The sequence below is a fragment of the Eleutherodactylus coqui genome, chromosome 4 (assembly GCF_035609145.1).
Source record: "Eleutherodactylus coqui strain aEleCoq1 chromosome 4, aEleCoq1.hap1, whole genome shotgun sequence".
Taxonomy (NCBI): domain Eukaryota; kingdom Metazoa; phylum Chordata; class Amphibia; order Anura; family Eleutherodactylidae; genus Eleutherodactylus; species Eleutherodactylus coqui.
In genome coordinates this window covers 221916532-221940345 of record NC_089840.1, presented here as the reverse complement: position 1 = coordinate 221940345, position 23814 = coordinate 221916532, and the positions used below count along the sequence as shown (strand labels likewise).

At 39.9% G+C, this 23814-nt stretch overlaps 1 protein-coding gene across 1 annotated transcript in view; it reads left to right on the top strand.

Annotated features, from left to right (window-relative positions):
- PCDH15 (protocadherin related 15) overlaps positions 1-23814 on the top strand; it is a 1187477-nt gene that overhangs the window by 487093 nt on the left and 676570 nt on the right. The window contains exon 13 of the mRNA XM_066601652.1: positions 10690-10839. Within this exon, the coding sequence (XP_066457749.1) occupies positions 10690-10839 (150 nt within the window). The remainder of the gene's footprint in view (positions 1-10689; positions 10840-23814) is intronic.

Sequence of the window (23814 nt, the reverse complement as noted above, 5' to 3'; positions counted from 1 at the left end):
TAGTGTCAGTGTTGAATATGAAGTTACCCTTTGAATTATGGTTTGCAGAGCTATACTTATACACTTTTATACTAGATATTACTTTTAGCACCATAACTTATTTGTTTTTCTCATCAGTGATTTACTCGTATTGGTGTATTGACTCTATGCTCTGATAAATGGGCAGCTGATGGTACAGAAATCGTATTTAAGTACAGTAAATCAGTATCTTATCATAAAGTAGAACAAGGAGAAATTCTAAATCTTATATTTTTAAGCCACCTAAGATATGTAAGTTTTTTTCACAGTTTCAATATAGCATATCAATATTCTATATAAACTTTTTTACTTTGAATGTCTGCCCTCTTCCATGAAGAAGTAAATTGCCTTTAATTCCTTCCCATCTCATGCTGTAATAGTTTATCACAGCAACAACATAGCTCAGTAAGTTTACCTGTGCCATCACCTGCAGGCAAATAGGGAAGATGGAACAATACCTCTGCAGCGCCACCTATTGGATGGCAGCATTCCCTCAAATCAATGTAGGACTTTTTAACAGGTATGTAAAACAATGATTGTTAATAGGAAACCAAACCAGAAAACCATATACAGACAGCTGTTTCAGGGTCCTTGCCTTTCATCAGTATGCAGTAGGTTTGTAATTTTGTTGGTGAGAGGCCTGTGACATGGGTCAAGAGGGATGTCGTCTCTTCTTAAGGAGAGCCCTCAAAAAGTGTGTGGAGACACCTAGGGGGTAAGTGGGTCGAGGAGAATCATCTGATCATCTGACAAGCATGAGCAGCTCCAACTGTTTAGTTGTCCGCCATCCAGAGACAGGTGGCACCATCGCTACAGACCCCTGTGTCTGTTTGAACCATTTCCAGGTGCTTGGCTGAAGGATAATTGACCTCACGGCAACCATTTACAGTGATTTCATGAGTAACAAAACTAGACTGATACAAAGTGGATCAGGGTGTCTTCAGCGACAAATCTAGGTTAAGTTTGGGCACCGACAATGGTGGTGTTAATGTCTAGAGACCTAGCAGTGAGTGTTTCAATCCTGCCTTTGCTGTGGAGTCTCACATTGCCCCTACTGCTGGTATAATGTCCAGGGGTCCATTGCATATTACAGCTGCTCAACCCTTATATTGGTACGAGAGACAATGACAGATCAGTGATTTGTTCAGAACATCCTGCAGCACGTGTTGCCTCTTATGGCAGGCTTCCAAGAGGCATCACGTCACGGAAATGCCTGCACAACATTATCACCCATCTTTGGCCTGCCTGGTTGCCATATATAGTACCAATAGAACATGTTTGGGACCATCTGGGATGCCAGATCTAGGGGCTCGGTTACAGCAAATGTGGACCAATATGCCATACGAAGCCTGTATGCCTCTATGCCAACCCATATCACATCTTGAATCCAAGCTAGAGGCGGCCCAACAAGGTACTATAGCTGCCTCCCTTCAAGTGTTCATTTTTCCACTATATATTATTCTTTTGCTCTGATATTGTAACCGATTACTTATATCAACCTTACAATCACACAGAGAAAGTTTCATTCGATTCCAACAACTTCTTGGAGTGCTTGTTTTTCTTGACAATGAGTATATGTATTAGATACATCTCCTATCAGAGTATCACAAAATCTTGTTTATTCAAAGCTGTTTCTCTTTTGCTATGCGTTTAAGGATATATTGAGCCAAGAGAAAAGGTAAAGAATGACACATCTCTATGTTACATAGGATTCACTTATCGAAATTGAACCCAATTGTCAATTGAATTTAGTTAACTGGTTGATTTAGAAGTTAAGGGGACAATTACTTTTAAATATATGGCCAAGCAGGACTGGACAGCATTTTTCCTTCAATAAAAGCATTTTTAAGCATTTTTTTGTTTACTTGGGTTATTTCTGTCTTTTGTTAAAAGGAATCTGATGATCTGAAATATTCAAGTGTGAAAAATGGCAAAAATACAAGAAATTGAGGAAGGGGCAAAAATTGTTCACACTGTGTATCAACATATAAAGCTTTTGTTAGCAAACTCCATGGAGGCTTATAGTCTCTGGTGAACGTAGAGCCTACATATTAAATCAAGGTAGCGGTGTAGGTGTCCAGAGAATACCAAGCCAACATTTTACTGTTCATTTTAAAAATCTTCCTCTATAGTTTGTTATTTAACTGTGTTAATGGAATTTATGGTTCAGCATTTTCATTTCAGTGTCAAAATGCCTTTGACATATTGAAACCTTTAAAACTGAAGAGATTTTTCCTTTAAAATCAATCAAAGGGCCTAGCAAAAATATGCAAGCACAGATTTTGTAAATTAAATGGTTTTCACTATTCATTTGTTCCGTCAAATTTCAGCCAGCGCTTTTAACTTCAATTTAACACAATGGGAAAGAAAAAAATGGTTTCGTCAAGTTATCTATCTAGTCTCTTAGATTAAGGAATTTAAAGATGGCAAACATTTTGTATACTCGTTTTCTGGGAAATTGTATTTCAAATTATTCTTGACACTTTGCCTCTGATTTTCTCTTTCTGACTGTTCTGAGCTAAGTAGCAAAGCTGCAGTAGAGAGGAACAATAAAAAAAGATCTCAGGAACATACAGTATATACTCATCCTTTCGAAAAATGTGATACGGATATGACATTTTTTTGGAGTAAAAAAATATCCCTTCCCCTTGTCTTTTTTATATTACAAGTTGAAATGAAAGGTTTTATAATAATCAGTATTGTTGTATTGTTATCAATGCATGTGTCACATACTAAATGCCAATGCACTGATTTATAGTTCAGCTATTACTCTAAGGATCCAATGCCTGGAGGGAAAATTAAAATGACTATCCCTCTTCATTTTCATATGCTGAGAAATCATTATACCTAGATAGATGAAGTTGCACTTCTATGCTTGCCAGAAAATAATGTCAAGTCTGTCAAATTCATATTAACTCCGAAAGCCTAGTAAGTGAATAGAAAATGTAGAAATGTCTAAAATTGGATGAGTTGGCATAGAATATGATCATACAGCTTCTGATATATTGGTTAAAAATACTCGGCTTTTATGAAAAATATTATTGTTTTTTCATGAAGTTTCCGCGAAAATCTTGGCTCTGAATGCGAATGATGTTTATAATGAAAGAAAACAAAATAAAATTGGTTATAAAGGGACTCGGCCATGCATAGACAAGGTTTATTTGTCACAGGAGGCTAATTCTGAATGAAAGTAGCTTATCAAATGCACGGAGGTGTCTATGTTGGATTGAAATGCTAAGAAGCTTTGCCAGAAATGTGTCATCCTAAAATAACAGTGTATGGTTAGTAATTGGGTCTGTCAATTAACAGATGTATTTTAGGCCTCCTGAAACAATTTGATCAGACCCAGATCAAATACGCTACCTTGAGAATAATATGATTTAGAAAAGTAAGGAAAGTACTGTGCCGATATGTCGATTTTTCTTTGGAGTGTAGCCAAGAGCAAATGTATGGTTTTAATTCCATAGATGAAGGTCTAAGAGCTCTTATATTTATCTTGCTGTCTGCTTGTCTGTTCCTAGAGGTTTATCTCTTCTTCTGCTGATCCTTGAACGGCTACCATAATATAAAGACTGTACTTACTTTAACATGGGCTGATGAATAACTGCATTTTCAAATGATCGTTTCCGGTCATTGCCCAGTATAAATGTGCCTAGTGATCAAACAACAAATGATATAACACTGGTTTGTTATTTGTTCCATCATTTGTGCAGGCACAAAAAGGTTTGTTGGCGGAACATCTCCTCATGTAAATAGGGACATGCCACCAATAATGTAAAATGATTTATTAATTCACCCAAATCAACAAACTGTCACACAATAATTTTGGCATGTAAATATAAAACCTCCAAGCATTGATTCATCCGCTCTCATTGCAGCAGGAATTAGCCTGTGTAAAAGGACCGTTAAAAGATACTGTATGTTGGAAGTGCAAACAGAATTAATTGGAGGGGCTTCATGCTTGCCTTGTGAACTTCTTCCAAAACACACACAAGAATGCAGGGCAATTGAAATGCAGGAAGACCATATATAGAAGAGCTAATCCTATGCTTGTATTGGCAAAGCAGTTTAGAAACAGGAAAAGTAGAGGGAAACAAAACTTATGGGGAAAATCTAATAAAACGGGTATGATGACCTTCCAGTAGGAACCAATCAATTAGCTTCTTTCATTTTTAAAAGGGCCTCTGAAAGAAAAAAAGCATCAGCATTCATGCTTAAATTCCGGATCCACCTACACGCAAGTGAGATGTCAGATCGGGCACTAACCAGTGCAAACATCAGAGAATGCGTCATTGCACTTTGCACTTGAACCAGGCCAAAGCTTAGGCTGTCTTACACCCACTAATGCACGCCAAAAAGTGCACAACTGGGAGAGCCTGACTGCACAGTACACATCAAAGCAAGCATTACCGTGCACAAAATAATAGCCAGAGGTTATAAATCACATTGGTCCTGATGTAGATCTATAGCTGTCCCAATATTTGAGACCCATCACTCTGGCATTCCAATGGGTGAATGTTAGATACGCGTGGAACTTTCCTTTTTCACTACTTGTACGCATTAATCAGAGGTCCTTCTAAATTAGATCTCTGGAGGATGGGTAGGGTATACTGGAAGAAGAGAGAATCAACTATGACTGTGGGGGTAGTCTGTTGCCCAGACCCAAAAAATCAACTGGAACCTGGACAACTATCAGGAACTCTTGATGCAACTAGCTATCATTTTAGGAGCTCCTTAGGCAAGATATGTATCATCTGTTCACTTCTTACTAACTAAAATATTTAACTGACATACTCAATGTCATTAAGATGTATTGTGTCCTGTTAGAGACGCACTCAGTCTGAACTATTCAGGGTCTCTTGATCCAAAACTATATTAACTTTGAGTATGTTCCTATGTCGTTTTTTGTCATAATGTTCATGGTTGACTCTGTATCCCCATACAATTATAATATTTATCAGAGCCCTAGCAGTCCCCACAACTAGGTTCTCTCAGCCCCATCTCAACTATACAATGGTTATAATACTTTCACATCATGTTAAAGGATTTAATTCCCCGCTGAAGAGACAAAAGGCCTTCATAGAATACCTCAAAACTAGACCAGATCTGATTTGCCTTTGGGAGACCTATTTCCCCACCTCTTCCGCACCTAAATATCTTGATTCACAATATTCACAAGTTTATTCCGCAGTAGGCCTTGAAAAACATCAAGGCAAATCAATTATTTTACATAATTCATTATCCCTCTCTATAATTAAACCTAAGTTAGACCCACATGATAGATTTATAATCTTACAAGATACTCTATATGACCAAAATACAGTCTTTCAAAAATATCTGAACACCTCACCACTTACTTTGCAATGAACAAAAACCCAGAATCACGACCTTTCAGGGTTTGAATAGCTCAGAAGGCCTTCATGGGAGGATCAGATCACTCTGATTGCCTCCCACAAAAAGAGGGGGAAATTACAGGCCCAACTTTTTTTTGGAGAGACATCATACCCTGCTTGAGATAGCTAACCTACAACGACCTAGTATTTCTCTAACTAAAGACATTAAAGACACAAAACTACTACTTAACCTCCTATATACTTCCTTGGCTGTGAGTGCTCTTCCATGGACCCAGTCTACCTATTTTAAACTAGCCAATAAACCTGTTAAGATTTCTAGCTACAAGACATAAGATAAAAGAGAGAATTAGCAGAGTATACTTCATTAGATCTGAAAAGTGGAACCTGCATATCAAACCCAGATGAAATTGCCCAAACATTTCTTCCGCTTTTCAAGAATACTTAAAGCAGATTCACTTTTCAAATCTCAAAACAGGCCATAATCTACAATTAAACCAATTTACCACTGAAGAAGAAGTTGAAGAGACTATTAGGGACCTTAAACTAGACAAAGCTCCTAGTCATGACAGCTTCACAACTCTGTATTACAAAAAAGGTATTACTTCCCTCTCCTACCCTTTAACACACTTATATAACAAAATAATATCTAGAATTAATATAACTGAAGAATACCTCTCCCAAAAACTATCACCCAATTGCACTACTAAATTTGGAATATTTAAATTCTAATGCGTATACTAGTCAACTATTTAGATAGTTTTTTTCATTTTTGTCATATATAGAGACCAAGTTGGCTTTATTCTTAGCAGCAAGCCCCAAACAGCATGAGAAAACCTCTTAAACTAATCCATAACTCACACACAAAAAACCCTCCAATATTAGTTCTAGCATTAGATATTGAAAAAGCTTTCGATAGCCTTTCATGGGACTATCTTTTTGCAGTTCTGGAAAAGGTGGAATCTCAAGGAGCCTGTATCACACCACTGTGATCTCTATACTTTTCTCTCTTGCTTTCGCTCCAGTTCAAGACCTATGCAAAGAGGTACAAGACAGGGATGACCCTTATCCCCTGTTTTTTTTTTTTTGCATTAGCAATGGAACCCTTGGCATGCCTTATTAGAAAGAATTCAAATATCTCAGGCATTCTAAGTGGGAAACGGGAATATAAAATTAGTCCCATGCTGAAAAATAAAGCAACTGAAACTTACCTCTCCCTGGTCCCTGTTGTGTCCAGCGCTGTGTGTCGTCGTTGATGTAATGTTTACAGGCTACAGCCTCCTGTGTATGAGATGTCACAGGCAGCTACAGCCAATGACAGATCTCAGCGATTACATCAATGAGGAGACCTCTAGCCACAACACTGGACACTGCAGGAATCTGAGAGAGGTGAGTTTCAGCTGCTTTGTTATTTTTCGCAATAGGTACTTATTTAGCTGCAGCTTAAAAACTTGAACAACCTCTTTAAAGATTTCCCCACTTTAGGATTTATGGAAATGATTCCCATCTATTGCAAGAACAGAGACTTTTGCAACCTTCCTGTGTCAGGCGAAGCAGCAAGTTACATCTAGGTGCAGAGTAAATTGTGGTCATCTTGCATTCGATTGGCACTTTTCATTGACATTTCTTGGACTTACGCAAACAACTGGCATGTGTTCCTAAGGCTACCACCTATCTATACTGATACGCCCTAAATGTCTATAATGGGAAAACTCGTTTAAGACCTAGTTTACATCTGTGTTGAAAATTCCATTTGATGTTTCCTTAACAAATTTAATTAAATCTACTGAAAAAAAGGACTTTGTATGCAATGCAATTTTTCTGGGGTAAAATGTTGGGCACCATCATGAAAACTTGACAGACCCCATTATAGTCAATGGTTGGACAGTGTTTGTTTCTGGCATATGAGGCATCTGACACCAGTGTGACTCGTCAATCTGCTCCTTCAAGGGTACTGTCCCATGCAGCAGTTTCTGCATGCCTGGGTTGCAGCAACAATGCAGCTGACAAGCCCACTATGGATGTAGGTCTGTGTGGCTTGCCAATGATTTAAATGTTCACTAGCTGTCAGCTGTTAATGTCTTTGTGGTTTGCCTAAAACTATGTGGCCATCAGCAACTTACAGCTAGTGAACACAGAAATCTTTAGCAAGCCACATAGAACTGCATCGTCGGCATGTTGTCAGCTGCATCGTTGCTGCAATCCAGCCATACTGCAACCTCTGCATCGGGCCGTACCATAACAGAGTAGGAGGATACTGAAAAAAAAAATGTGTGAAAGAAGATTAAGAGAAATATTTCTGGAACTATCATAACCTGTAGAACATAATATTATATACATGATTAATCAGATTGTGTTCTAAAAAGCCAACACTACTCAGTACATAACCAATGGATAAAAAGAAAAAAAACAATTTAGTAATGCAATGGCAGTTTTCCGTTATGAATTTCTCCATGGATCTACAAAACTCTTTCTACATTCTACAAAACTCTGAATAAATAATATAACAACAATTTCTCCTATTTCCTATATATCTAAGTAAACAAGGAATACGAGGATGTCTCTCCTTTTGTTTTTCCCATTGGAATATAGGAACAATTTCTCAGCTATGAATGCCAGTGGCAAATGTGTGAAATATGTTGTTTTCAATTTTATTTTTATTCTTATAATCAATATATCCCTCTAGTATTTTTACTGGTTGTCTGTAAATTATGTTTACTGACATCAGGATGGCAATAAAAATTTTTTATAATATCTATTACTCATAAACTTTGATGCACCCGGCCAGAGGCTTAACGAGGGAGTGATTTCTTTAAGATCATATTTAGCAACTGAGTTTAAACATGTCCACTACAAGGACATGGAGTCAGATTTGTGCTTTGCCATGAAACAAATTCTTATTCTAAACATATATGAAATATGAATATTAGTATATTATTTAAAGTGACATTAAGGGATTTACTATGCAAAATACTACAATATTCTGTAGCAAAATATGCCAAATATGTGAGTACATGAAAAGGGTGTGGAAAAAGAACAATCATAGAATGCCCCTACAACAGTGAGAACAATACATTTCTACTTTAATACCTTGATATAGCAATGATTTAGCAAAAATCACGGATAGTCTCAAAGACAAAAAAACCCGTCTATGCACCCTGTTAGAGCCTATAGACATGATAGGGTAGGTCTCCATGCTTTAACTCTTTCCAATCCAATTTGTATCCTGGTTTTCCTAGGGGGCTTACTCTTTTTCTGCCGTTATACAATGACGCTATATGCTGGCTAAAACCAGTACTGCATGAGATGACACGTTGGATAGGCTCCAACAGCAGAGAGGCTGGCAATATACTGTAAGAAAACCCCGACGGATGTCTTCCAACATCGGCGCTGTACAGCCTTAAATCATAATGTCTTCAGAGGTCACACAGTGGATTGGAAAGGGTTAAACCACCATCTAAGTCAGAAAGGAAAGCTACTCTGGCAGACCTGACTCATCCTACCCAATACTGGAATGGCTGTTCATTTGAATGGCTACTATGTAATGCTATATTTCCCCTGTAACAGCTAAAGATTAGACAAAACATGCCAACATTATATTTATTAAGGGTTTTGTTTCAAAATATGGCTTTTGTATTTCAAATGTAATACTTGCTCCTATTCGCTGCTCTACTGAATCATACTTAGGACACCATAGATATTTTAAGTCCATTCTGAATAAGGCCTTAGATTGAATGTTTATATGGCAAGAACTCTCCAGTACAATTTGCATTAAATGATAACTGTTGTTGCAACAAACTGCATGTATCAATAGAGCAGGCAAAAATAATAAATTTTGTATTATGCCTCATCAGAAAAAAAATGCCTCTTTCTTCATCCTCCACCCTCCAAAGTTAAAGCTCATTTTCACGCAAAGATAATCTTTTAAACGATTCAAAGATTGAAAGTTTAAGCGATCATTTTGCATAAAGTGTTAATGGACACTAATGCCCATTAACACTTTTCATCTTCATCTGTGTAAAAGGGCCTCCTTGAGCTGTTTGCAGAGCTCATAAGGGCTGGGCTCTGCATACAGCTCCATTGTTCTCACATGGGCTGTCAGCAGAATACAATGTAATCTCCTGGCACCCGCTGAGAACACAGCGTGGGGTCCGTGTTATCTCTCTACAGCTGAACAATGGATTTTAAGCTCACCTTAAAATTATTGTTTAGCCGAAAAGTGAATGAATGATGGCCACGCTTACACACAATGATGATCGTTCATTTGCAGTCGTTTGACCACAGTTTGAGCGATAATCGTGGCATGTAAATGGGCCTTTAGTCATTCTTTAAGAAAAATTGCTGAAGTCCATCTTGATAGACAGGATAGTCTAACGACTCAATTACAGATCAGATTACATACTGTGCATACAAGTCTATGGAGAGAGAAGAGGGAGGAGGGCTTAGTGAGAGAGAAGTCTAGTTATGTACATGCTGCTGCTGCAGCTAATGATATGTGTTTTACAGCTACAAGAATCACATTTACACTGCTCAGTACTTATCTGTATTGTCATTTATGTTGAATCTAGTCTGTATATGAGAGAAATAATGATAGAGGATTAGGATCTTCTCTTATCTATATGTAGTGTACTGTATGAGGGACATCATAGTAGTTAGTCTTGACTTACCAGATCATGGAAAACTGAGAATTAAAGCTGGAGACTAAAGGAGGGAAAACTGTTGAAAATGCAGGGCGCAAACTATACAATGACCAGAAATTTCTCATGTACACATATGAAAGCTTATTCTGAAAAGGCATCTGAAATGACAAGCACACTTTAATAAGCAAAATTTTGCATAACATTTCAAGTTTTTTTTACATTTCTCATGTTTAATGTTTTTAGGATATTTATATATGTAAAGTAGTATTCAAACTATAACTTCTGCTTTGCCAGGCTGCCTGTCCACGGCTGCAACGGAATATCACGAGTGATTTTCTGCTATGGGGGAGCACTAAAGGTCACCGTGATGAGCCTATCTTAATGATAGTTTAATCACGGAGAATCGCGGCATGCCACGATTTTCAGTGGCAAGCGGAAAATCGCTATGGATTTCCTGCTTGTGTACATCGGGCTACGCTCTCCATAGTTATACTATGGAAAGCATTTCAAGAATGATCCGCGTCCGATTTATTGCCGCGGATCGCGCTATGAACTATCGCCCATGGACAGCCAGCCTTAATAGTGGTCAGTACTAGACTATTGTGAATTTGCTATCACATAAATATATATTTTTTTATTACATCTTGATATTTTAAGTTTGTTTCTTATTTTTTTAACAGATGGTGGCTTCAGATGGTACCCAGGAAAGTTATCCAGTCTCTGTGAACATCATAGTCCTTGATGCAAATGACAACACCCCAACATTTTCCAACATTTCCTACAACATCAAGATCTACACAGACATGTTACCTGGAGAGAGCATACTAAAAGTAAGTTTACTATTAACATGGGAATTAATATTTTTTAGGAATATAGATTTCTAAAAAGATAAAACCTGGTTTATAGCAAACCATAGCATACAACGTAATGTAAAGACTAGAGATGAGCAAGTATACTTGTTAAGGACAATTACTCGAGCGAGCATTGCCCTTAGCGAGTACCTGCCATCTCGGGAGCAAAGATTCGGCTGCCAGCGGCGGGCAGGGAGCTGCAGGGGAGAGCGAGGAGAAACCGAGGGGAGATCCCCCGCTCCCCCCTGCTCACTCCCGCAACTCACCTGTCACCTGCGCCGGCAGCCGAACCTTCTCTGCCGCGCGGGGAGATGCTTGCTAAGGACAATGCTCGATCGACCAATTGTCCTTAGCGAGTATGCTCGCTCATCTCTAGTAAAGACCTGTTTATATAGCACAAATTAAATTAACAGTGTTGCTATTATTGTAGATTATTTTTTTTTCAGATGTCTATGTTAAATGGGGGTTTTCGGGCAATTTCTATTGATGATGTATCCTCAAAATAGATAATCAATGGTTGAATGGCTAGGGTCTGCGGCCTAGGACCCCAGCCAATCAGCTGTTTGGGCACTTAATGTCTATGCCAAAACACAGTATAGAGCAGAAGCATATCCCTTCAACCCCTATGTAGTGGGTGGCACTGGTAATTGCAGGCAAAGCTCCCATCAAAATCATATAGAGCTGCTTCTGAAATTGCCAGAGCTGGCCACTACACAGATGTCGGAACGATCTGCTTCTGCTCCCTACACTGTGTTTTGTTAATGACAGCGGGTGCCTGAATATCTGATTGGCTGGGATCTTGGGCAGCGTACCCCAACCGATCAGCTATTAACCCCTTAGTGACCAAGCCTGTTTGCGCCTTAATGACCAGGCCAAATTTTGCAAATCTGACGTGTCACTTTAACATGGAAAAACACCAGAAAGGTTTTGCATATCCAAGCGATTCTGACATTGTTTTTTCGCCACATGTTGTACTTCATTTAGGCAGGAAAAATAGACCGATAGAATTTGTGTTTATTTATTAAAATCGCCAAAATTGGGAAAATTTTGAAAAAATCGTCATTTATTCACATTTCCAACTGCAATATCTTAAATATGTGCAAACATAATATAGAAATTTTTGCTAATATTTATATTTCCACCCATTTACTTTATTTTGGGTGCACATTGGAAAAACTTTCGGGTTTTTTTTAACCATTTAGGAGACGTACAAATTTAACATTACTTTTTAGTATTTTGAGGAACGCTTTGTTTTCCTATACCAAGCCAAGATTGGAAAGGTTCATGAGTGTCAGAATAATAGATACCCCCCCCCCCCAAATGACCCCATTTTAAAAACTACACCCCTTAGTGTATTCACTGAGGGGTGTCATGAGTATTTTGACCCCACAGTTTTTTTTTCAGGAGTTAATTCAATTTAGAGGAGAAAAAGTAAAATTTCATATTTTTGCAAATATGTCATTTTAAAGACATATTTTTTTCCTATAGTTTACATGAAAATCAGGATTTACACCCCAAAATGGATACCCCTATTTCTCCCGTGTTCAGAAATATACCCATTGTGGCCCTATTGTAATATCTGAGTCCACAACGGGGCCCAAAACAAAAGGAGTAGTCAGTGTCTTTCAGAATAGAAATTTTGCTTGAAGTCCTTTTAGACCCCATAACACACATGTAGAGTTCTTGAGCGCCCAAAATCATAGAAAACACCCACAAATGACCCCATTTTGAAAACTAGACCCCTTAAGGAATTTATCTAGGGGTGTACTGCATATTTTGACCCCACAGTTATTGAATGAATTTAAGCCGAGCAAAAGGAAAAAATTCGAATTTTTGTTTTTTTGGCAATTCTGTCATTTTAAAAACAGCTTTTTTGTACAGCACACATATGAATGAAGACTTGCACCCAAAAATGGATACCCCTGTTTGTCTCGTCTTCAGAGACATACCCATTGTGGCCCTAATCTTATGTCTGGATACACAACGGAGCCCAAAATGAAAGGAGCGACCGGTGGCTTTCGGAACACAAATTTTGCTTGAAGTCCTTTTAGGCCCCATTGCCCACTTGTAGAGTTCTTGAGCGCCCAAAACCATATAGAACCCCCACAAATGACTCCCTTTTGAAAACTAGACTCCTTAAAGAATTTATCTAGGGGTGTACTGCGTATTTTGACCCCACAGTTTTTGAATAAATTCAAGCAAAGCAAAAGGAAAAAAATTGGATTTTTGTTTTTTTGGCAATTCTGTCATTTTAAAAACAGCTTTTTTTGTACAGCACACATATGAAGGAAGACTTGTACCCCAAAATGGATACCCCTGTTTGTGCTGTTTTCAGAAATATACCCATTGTGGCCCTAATCTTATGTCCGCATGCACAACGGGGCCCAAAATGAAAGGAGTAATCGGTGGCTTTCAGAACATAGATTTTGCTTGAAGTCCTTTTAGGCCCCATTGCCCACTTGTAGAGTTCTTGAGCGCCCAAAACCATATAGAACCCCCACAAATGACCCCATTTTGAAAACTAGACTCCTTAAAGAATTTATCTAGGGGAGTACTGCGTATTTTGACCCCACAGTTTTTTAATAAATTCAAGCAAAGCAAAAGGAAAAAATTTGGATTTTTGTTTTTTTGGCAATTCTGTTATTTTAAAAACAGCTTTTTTTGTATAGCACACATATGAAGGAAGACTTGCACCCCAAAATGGATACCCCTGTTTGTGCTGTTTTCAGAAATATACCCATTGTGGCCCTAATATTATGTCCGCATGCACAACAGGGCCCAAAAGGAAAGGAGTAATCGGTGGCTTTCAGAACATAGATTTTGCTTGAAGTCCTTTTAGGCGCCATTGCCCACTTGTAGAGTTCTTGAGCGGCTAAAACCATAGAGAACCCCCACAAATGACCCCATTTTGAAAACTAGACCCCTTATCGAATTTATTTAGGGGTGTACTGTGTATTTTAACCCTACAATTTTTGAATAGATCTAAGCAAAGCAGTAGGAAAAAATTACGATTTTCATTTTTTGGGCTATTGTGTCAATTTAAAAACTGTTTTTCTTGTACAGCACACATATAAATGAAGGCTTTCACCCCAAAATGGATACCCCTATTTGTCCCGTGTTCAGAAACATACCCATTGTGGCCCTAATAGACTTACAGGACCCATGGCAAGGCCTATAAAGGAGGGAACACCCGTTGGATTTCAGGGTACCACTGAAAAAATTTCAGGCCCCATTGCCCACTTATAGAGCCATTGAGCAGCCAAAACTATAAAGAACCCCCTCAAATGACCCCATTTTAAAAACTAGACCCCTTAACGAATTAATCTAGGGGTGTACTGCGTATTTTGACCCCACAGTATTTGAATGAATCTAAGCAAAGCAGAAGGAAAAAGTTACGATTTTCAATTTTTTTGGCAATTTTTTCAATTTAAAAACAGTTTTTTTGACCAGTGTACATAGGAATGAAGACATTCACCCCAAAATGGATACCCCCGTTTGTCCCGAGTTCAGAAACATACCCATTGTGGCCCTAATACAGGACGCATGGCAAGGCCTATAAAGGACGGAACACCTGTTGGATTTTAGGGCACAACTGAATAAATTCCAGGCCCCATTGCTTATTTGTACGGAATAAAAATTGACTCCCTAAAAATTCCCCCCCCCCCACACACCCACTCCACGCCCTTTTTGGCGTTCACAAATCTTAGATAAAAGTAATAATGTGAACTGTGTAGTATTTCCAAAGACAGGGGTAATTACGGAGGCTGGTTGGAATGGGCCCATGGGGCAATAAAACCGTGTATCCCCCCTCCTCTCATGTATTTTGAGGGGCTTTTCTTGACCTCAGTGGCGGGTATGGGGTTTAAAAAGTGGCATTCCGTGAGTCTCCGTAAGCTTGCTGAGGTGCGGCGGTCTCACACAGAAGGCGCTCAACAAGGTGCTCCTGGAACTGCAGGAAGGCGAGCGTTCCCGGGGCTTCTTGTAAATTACGTATTACAGGTAGCGGTCTGAATAACTGCTGCATTCTCTTTTCTGTGAGTGGATTACACAATTCCAACCCACTAATGTGAGCGGAATTGTGTAATCCAATGCGATTGATCCGCCTAATACCGTGGATCAGACGCATGCGGAATCTGTAATTCCTATCCGGTCATGTGAGACCGGCCAAAGGTAGATCGCTACCTTTTTATCACGTGACCGGGGACAGCTCAACGAGGCCACCCGTCACTGCTCCAGGCTCTCGGCGACTGTTGGTCGCTGGGAGCAAGGAGATTTTAAGTTTCCTGGGCTCCCCGACTCCTGCGCATGTGTCCGGCTTTTTGCCGGCAATCGCATGTGCAGAATTCGGGAAGGTCCACGGAGAAGGATCGCGTCGGAGTTCAAATATGCAGGCATCCGGTAAAACGTTTCATCTCCTCTCACCGATCGGATCGGTGAGGGGAGATGAAGCTTCAAATTTTTTTTTTTACTTTTACGTGATCGCCATTATTGGATAATGGCGAACACGTGACCAGGAACCGCTCACCGCGGCCCCCCGTGAAATCTCCATGCTCTTGGGTACGTTTTGTAGCCAGGAGCAGGGAGAATTTAAATTATCCTGGCAATCCACAGCTTTTGCGCATGCGTCCGCCATTTTGGCTACGGGCGCGTGCGCAGAAGCTGTGGTAAGGTCCGCGGATAAATCCGGGGGCCTTAGGTACGTACTTTCATCCTCCCTTATGGATATGATCCGTGAGGGGAGATGAAAAGTACGCTTTTTAAACGTTTTTTAAACTTTAAAAAATTTTTTTTTTTTACTTTTTTACACTTTTTTTTTTACTTTTCATGATCACTGTCATCCATTGGATGACAGTTATCATGTCCCCGGTATAATCTCTCTGCTCCTAGCTACACATGGCAGCCAGGAACAGAGGAATTTCAAATTTCCCGGGGCTCGAGCCCCTCTGTGCACGCACCCGATGTCAATCATCGGGCGCGCATGCGCAGACGGGGATTCGGGTCCCGGGACATCGGGACACCGCTGAGGACTGGGGGTGAGTATTTTCACCTCCCCTCATGGATCCGATCCATGAGGGGAGGTGAAACTGACTTTTTTAAAACTTTTTTTTAACTTTTTCGCGATCGCCGCTATCCATTGGATAACGACGATTGCGGTACCAGGGACCGCTCACCGCGGTCCCCGCTGACATCTCCTGCCTCCCGGCTACCTACAGGAGCCAGGAGATTTTAAATCTCCCGCGCCGCTGGGCCTTCTGCGCAAGCGGCTGATGTAATGCCGCCTGGCGCGCATGCGCAGAAGACCGGCTTCGGGGCCCAGAGCGGCAGGAGAGCGGGCAGCAGCGTGCCGGACCTGGGTGAGTATTTTCCGCTGCTCCGATGGACTTTTGTACTTTTATTTACTTTTTTGCGATCGGCGCTATCCATTGCATAGCGCCGATCGCAATGCCGGGGGGGGGGGGTCCCCGCAGCCCGGGATGACAGCTCCATGGAGCTGTCACGTCCACAGCCCGAGGGGCTTTATTCTCTGTAGGATGCATGTTTTTACGTCCTGAGAGAATAAAGCCCACTTCGGGAGGACGTAAAAAGGCTATGGCCCGTTCGTTAAGGGGTTAATGACTTGAAATACCCCCCTAGAAGGGTTTGTCTGATGAAGACAACTCCTTTTTTTTTAAAAAAAAGAAGCTAATGTCGTGATCAGAAGAACTGTGCTTAGGCTTACATTTCTTGACAGGTAGCCTGCGGATTCTGATGCCGAATGTATGGCGGCTTGCGGTGCATCATGCGGCCTATTCAGTCCCATGTGAAATGTCTCTAGAGAAGAAAAAAAATCATATTTTTTGTCAGTGTTATTCAACCCACGCAGGCAGATTGCTTAAAATGTCAGTGTTTAATTAATAAGCCCAGTGGCATTACATCTTAGTTTAATAATTTTGAGAAAAATATTCATCTCTTTGATTAATCTACCCTCAAGTAACTAACATAATTGTACTATTTGCTTTATTGCAGGTAGCACATTTATTATTGCATCTGCAGGGTTGTTCATTTCAGAATATTTCTAAGGCATAGAGATAATAAAAGTGTAAGAAATAATAGAATGCTGAGGAACTTTTGTAGATAATAATAATGATGAGGTTGATTATAATGATCAAATGAATTAATAAAAAACACAAAATGAAAAACAGCAAGGCACTTGGATTTTTAATCATGTCTTAACTTAAAAAGGTTGGCTCAGCAACACCTTTTATCATCTATCCAAAGATACAATGCATTTGGAAAGTCTTGAGACACTTTCACTTTTTTATATTTTGTTATGTTGTGGCCTTGTGCAAATAAGAAAAAAAATCAAGTTTTCCCCCATCATTCTGCACTCAGTACCCCAATGAGGTTAATTGTGGCACCTGGAGACCAGGTACAATGACCGAAAAAACCACAGCACCTGTATGCAACACCATTGAATGTTACTAGCTAGAGATGAGCGAGTATACTCGCTAAAGGCAATTTACCCTTAGCCTTTACCCTTAGCAAGTATCTCCACGCTCGAGACGGAGGGTTCGGGTGCCGGCGCGGGGAGCGGTGAGTAGCGGCAGTCAGCAGGAGGGAGCGGGGGGGGGGGAGAGGGAGAGGGAGATCTCCCCTCCGTTCCGCCCCGCTCTCCGCCGCAGCTCCCTGCCCGCGCTGGCACCCGAACCTTCCGTCTCGAGCGGGCAGGTACTCGCTAAAGGCAATGCTCGCTCGAGCTATTGCCTTTAGCGAGTATACTCGCTCATCTCTATTACTAGCCCATTTCCTGTAACTACATTACAGATGTTTTCGCCTTTCTATCAACTTTAAGAGACTATAGTAACCCTAGTGTCTATTTTAGAGCAGCTCTGTGTATGTTGCTCAAATTTGTGGTAGTTTAAAAAAGTAGTCCATTACAAAATCTAAAAATGTTAAAATAAATTACGAATCTATTATATGTCTGTATCCATTTAACCCATTAAATACATGGCGCTTAGTCCTGGGCTTTATTCTTGAACAATAGTAAATATACAGTGCGTGATTAAAGCTCATGTTCCTGCAGTCTAGCAGGAGCATGTTGGGTTCATAAGCTGTGAGACACAGCCAAAGACCCAAAGAAGAAGGCAGAAGTGTTTTTTAACTACTCAGTGAGCACTATGTTTCCTGCATGGGACCTGGCGATCCCATGACCGCCGGCAACCCCCGGCATGTCAAAGCCACAGGGTCTTGGTAGACCCCTGACTAGCTCTGACAGTGACTACTGTCATACTAGGAGATTGATTGATTTTCTCTGTAACTGGGGGGTCCTATGAACATTGCAGTTACAGTGGAAGAGTGTGAAATTAAAAAGAAAAGTAAAGTATGAATGACCCACAAAGGTCCTCTATGACATCATGGTGAACATAGATGTTAAAAGAAGAAAAAAAGTTGCAAAAATAAGTTTTAAAAAATGGCAGTATGAAAAAAATATATATATAAAAATGAAAATGACCCACTGTCTACGCCAGCATAAACCATTGGCATATCCGTACTGTAATCCAAGATTATGGGAATGATATATCCAAACATCTGAAACAAAAGGGCAAACTTATTTCTGTACTTTATTTTAACATAAATATAGCACATTAACAAAATAAAGAACTATATTTTTTTCTTTTAGTTGTACACATTACCCATAATGCAATAAAAAAAAAGTTTAAAAAAAAACGTGAAAAAAATGTATTAAAAATAGCCCTTCATGCACCAAAAATCCACAGCTAAAATGATTTTGGGAGGCCTGGAAAAAAATAGAGCCATAGATCTACCGCATGGGTAAAATCGCTAAAAAGTGTCTGGACCATTAGGACCAAAACATTCTGGTCTTAAAGGGATTAACATGTATGTACAACAAATTTGGAAAGTCTTTAGACTCTTTAATTTTTTTACATTTTGTAATGTTGTGGCCTTGTGCAAATTAAAAAAAAACCCACAGCACTGCAGTACTCTACCAATCTGCAACAACAAAGGAAATACTTATTTTATGGCAAAAAATCCATGAAATTACAAATGGCAGATACCATGTAGCACCAGCACCATGTCTACACTAAGGTGCGTTTGGAAAGAAACTTCTTTCTTGATTACAACCAACAAACTCACATGATACTCTTCCTTAAAATCAATTATAGACCAATTATTATACATTCAGATTATATGCGCACATTTCTACAATTTTGATTGGGACACCCAGAACCCAAAAACAAAATTAAAAAAAATGTACAGCAAGTCATTTCTAAGATTTAAACCCACTAGTAATCAAGTTCCAAATTCCAAAATCCAGAATGCCTGTCTGCTGAGGACAAACTTTCTCCAATCATCTCCTCTTTTTTTACTGCCACTCTTATCAATCTAGGCTTTATGGCAGATTGGCCAGAAAGATACTTCTCCTCAATAAAACACTTGAAAGCCTGCCTAGAACTTGCCCAAACCAAATAAAGGGCTCTCAGACTGTGAGAAACAAGATTCTGTGATCTGATGAAACCAAGATTGCACTTTTTGGCCTCAATTTTAAGCGTTGTGTTTGGAGGAAATAAGGTACCTTTCCAATCAGAGTCGTACCTTGAAGCTCCTGGACCCCAATGCAAAACCTATAACGGGGCCCCCAACTATAATGCTTTATTCATAGTACTGGGCTCCCTATATGGAGAAGAGAGGCCTTATGGGCCCCTAAGACTCCTGGGCCGGATGCAACCGCATCCCCTGCATCCCCTATAGTTACGCCCATATTTCCAATACCATCCCTACAGTGAAGCATGGTGGTGGCAGCATCATGCTGGGGGGGGGGGGGGTTCAGCAACTGAGATAGGAAAACTGTTCAGGGTTGATGGGAAGCTGAATGGAGCAAAGTACATTGATATTCCTAATTAAAACCTGATCCAGAGCTCAAGAGACTTCAGACTGGGCTGAAGGTTCGTCTCTGAACAGGACAATGACTCTAAGCACACAGCCAAGACTACACAGAAGAGGGTTAAGGACACTTTGTGAATGTCCTTGAGTGGCCCTGACTTGAACCCAAAGAACCTACAAAGATTTCTAACATTCTGTTTTCACTTGGTATTGAGTGCAGAATAATGGGGAAAACATGATTTTCTTTTAACTTGCACAAGGATACAACAAACCCAATGGAAAAAAAAGTGAAAAGATCTGAAGTTATTCCAAATGCATTATAGATATTAAATAAGAGGTCTGACTGCTATGATTTCCACTAATCACTAGAAGCCTCTATTCTGTAGGACATGAATGTATGACTACTTCTACAGTCAAAGCCCTATGGAATGAAGGCTTGGGAGCCCTGTTCTAGTGATTGGTGGGAGTTCCAGTGGCCGAACCTTTTAACGATCATACATTTACCACTTGTCCAACAGTTAATTCATAAATGTTATTTGTGGGCCAGCTTCCTCTCCATCAGAATGCACGCAGGTCATGCATTTGTCTAGGTGATGTGTCATATCCAGCCATTCTGAAGAAGGGTCTGTGTCACCGAAACACATAAACATGCTGGTTTTATGTTTAATAAAGAGGAGTCAGGTTTTACTTCCTTGCCTCTAGTGTCACCCATGTCGCCATGCAGCTCAGTACTTTTAGTTTTTTTTTCAGCATGCCATCACAATTGTGGCGTTCTCTGGACCAGCAAATTCTTTCACTTTCATCCTGTTCGATACATAATCTGGATTTTGCATTCCACGAGAGCAGCTCTACTTATCTCTTTCTTTTTCATTCTTTGAACTTACTTACGTAGACCTATCATTGGTCTGTTATTCCCCTTTCCCTGCCAGTAGGCCCTGTTTAAATATTCAGAACCCTCAAAAAATAATCCAGCAAGAGCTATATACTGAATCCTAGACAATGAGAAAGGGGGTGTAGCTGCAGTTTTACACACAGTGTTTCATTGATTCAGACAGGAGAGAGAGATCTGATTGAGCACCTAACACAACCCTTATAATACACCAGGTAGAACCCCCCATTCGTCACTTAGCAGGCAGAGGAAAATATCTATTCACAAAAATCTCACAATGTTCAGATTACACGCGAGGTTAAAATTGCATCTAATACCTTTATAGATGTGTAAACAAGGATTGTGGTTCATTTTTTTTTTTAAAGTGGATCTCCAGCTGTCTTTCCTTACTGGGGCTTATTTACTAGGCAATTATACATGTAGTAGCTAAGATGTAGCAAAGTTTAACTTGATACTTTAATGTTAAGAAAATGCTCTGTGGCACAGTTGATTTGCCATTGCAATAGCTTTTCAATAATATTTGTTGTGTTAAGATTTATTTTACTCATTTTTATAGTACATGCACACATTTACGTATTAATTAGAGATGAACGAGCACCAAAATGCTCGGGCGCTCGTTATTTGAGTCGAGCTTTTCGTAATATTCTAGAGCTCTATTCGAGTAACGAATCCCATTGAAGTCAATGGGAGACTCGAGCATTTTGGCAATCGACCTACCGGGTGCAGAACTTTTTTTTTTTCTCTTTCTCTCTCTCCTTCTCTCCCGCAGCCAGCCACATACTGTTGTCGACGTGCTCACACTGGCACGTCACAGCAGGAAGTGGTAATGCGGGGAGGGGTCGAACACGGCATGGTACTCGCTCAAGTAAAGAGCACCATCGAATATGCTAATACTCGAACGAGCATGTTCGCTCAACTCTAGTATTAATGTATGTCCTGGCACAACCACGTTATTTGAGTAGCGCATCAATCATTAAAACTGAATGGCAGTGGCTTTGCTATACAAGCAGCATATCAGCACTGGCCAGTCTACACAGGAAACATAGCAGACCATTGGTTAGGGATGGACACTGCCAATTCTGTATTAGCTATATGCACAGATTGTTTTTACTTACATTGGGTTCTGTCCACGTGGAAGCTCACAATCTATATTCAATTATTACTATGCTTTTGGAATCTAGAAGGAAACCAAAGTTCCCAGAGCAAATCCATTCAAACACAGGCAGAACATATACATTCCAGATGTTGTCCATGTTCAGATTTGAACCCAGGCCCCCAGTGCTGCAAGGGAATAATAGCTCTTCAATGACCTAAGATAAGGTAAATGGTCGCTGAAAGCTATCACCTTTAAGCTTTGCTACATCTGTACTTGATAATTTGATTATTTTTCTCTCTAGTGATATAATTGTCTGTGGTGTATAACTTTGTCCTACTTTAGTCAAGCTTATCTCTCCAGGGACTGATGCCCTTGTGTGGCTAACACATAGCCGCCAACCTGGACAGGTTGAACTGCGGTATAAAACATGGAAGTGATGGAGCAGCAATGTAAGCCTCTGATGAGACTAGAAGGAGATTTCCAGCTACCTCAGACTTCCATTAGACAATACACTTAGGTTGTAGTCATTATATCGTTTACTATGGATGTGAAGAGTGTTGTTGTTTGACATTTAGTCATTCATGACCCTCGGTGACTCTAAAGGCAAGCTCCCTCCATGTTTTTAGGCTTTCCACTTCTTCTTTCAGTATCAGTTATTGTGTCATTTGGTGGTCAGGTCTTCTTTTGCCACGGATCTGTCCAAACATTATAGATTTTTCTAGTGACTCAGTTTGCATTATATGGCCAAAATCCGTGAGCCTGAGTCTGGTCATCTTGCCCTCCAGTGACATATCGGGTCTTACACGATTCAGCATTTCTCTGTTTGTTACTCTCATCGTCTAGAGCAAGAGTAACAAACAGAGTAGTCCTGAATCGTATAAGATCCGATGTATCACTATATCTATTAAATAATTAGGCATCCAAAATCTTCCTCATTAAACTAACCCTCCGATCTTGGACAGAAAATATGGCCGCAATGCTTCTCAGACTACCTGATGCACACTGTGCATTAGTATGCATCATTAGTATGAGACGCTACATGCTACTTTGATTCGGCAGTGATGCCCATATGAGGAGTACTGGCTAGTCCGAGCAGCATGTATTGTTTTGGAATACCAATGCATACTAATACACATTGTGCATCAAGTAGTCAGAGAAGCAGTACGGCCCCGGTAGTTTGTCGAGGAGCGGAGGTTTGCTTTAATGTTGGACAGCCTATTTTCATGAAAATGCTGTTAATGGCTATTGATATAACAGAGCAATAGATAAAGTGCAGAGGTGTAATTATAACTAAGCCTACCACGGATCTGTCCAAACATTATAGATTTTTCTAGTGACTCAGTTTGCATTATATGGCCAAAATCCGTGAGCCTGAGTCTGGTCATCTTGCCCTCCAGTGACATATCGGGTCTTACACGATTCAGCATTTCTCTGTTTGTTACTCTCATCGTCTAGAGCAAGAGTAACAAACAGAGTAGTCCTGAATCGTATAAGATCCGATGTATCACTATATCTATTAAATAATTAGGCATCCAAAATCTTCCTCATTAAACTAACCCTCCGATCTTGGACAGAAAATATGGCCGCAATGCTTCTCTGACTACCTGATGCACACTGTGCATTAGTATGCATCATTAGTATGAGACGCTACATGCTACTTTGATTCGGCAGTGATGCCCATATGAGGAGTACTGGCTAGTCCGAGCAGCATGTATTGTTTTGGAATACCAATGCATACTAATACAGATTGTGCATCAAGTAGTCAGAGAAGCAGTACGGCCCCGGTAGTTTGTCGAGGAGCGGAGGTTTGCTTTAATGTTGGACAGCCTATTTTCATGAAAATGCTGTTAATGGCTATTGATATAACAGAGCAATAGATAAAGTGCAGAGGTGTAATTATAACTAAGCCTATTACCTAGAAGACACCTAATGGCTCCCTTCTACATATAAGAACATCCGACCTACGGAAGTGCTATGACATGTTAATTGCATAATAACATTATGCCATAAACCGCAATATCATTAAACTAATGAGCACATTATTGTGTACAGTTTACAGCAGAGCATGACCACATTTGAAATTTAA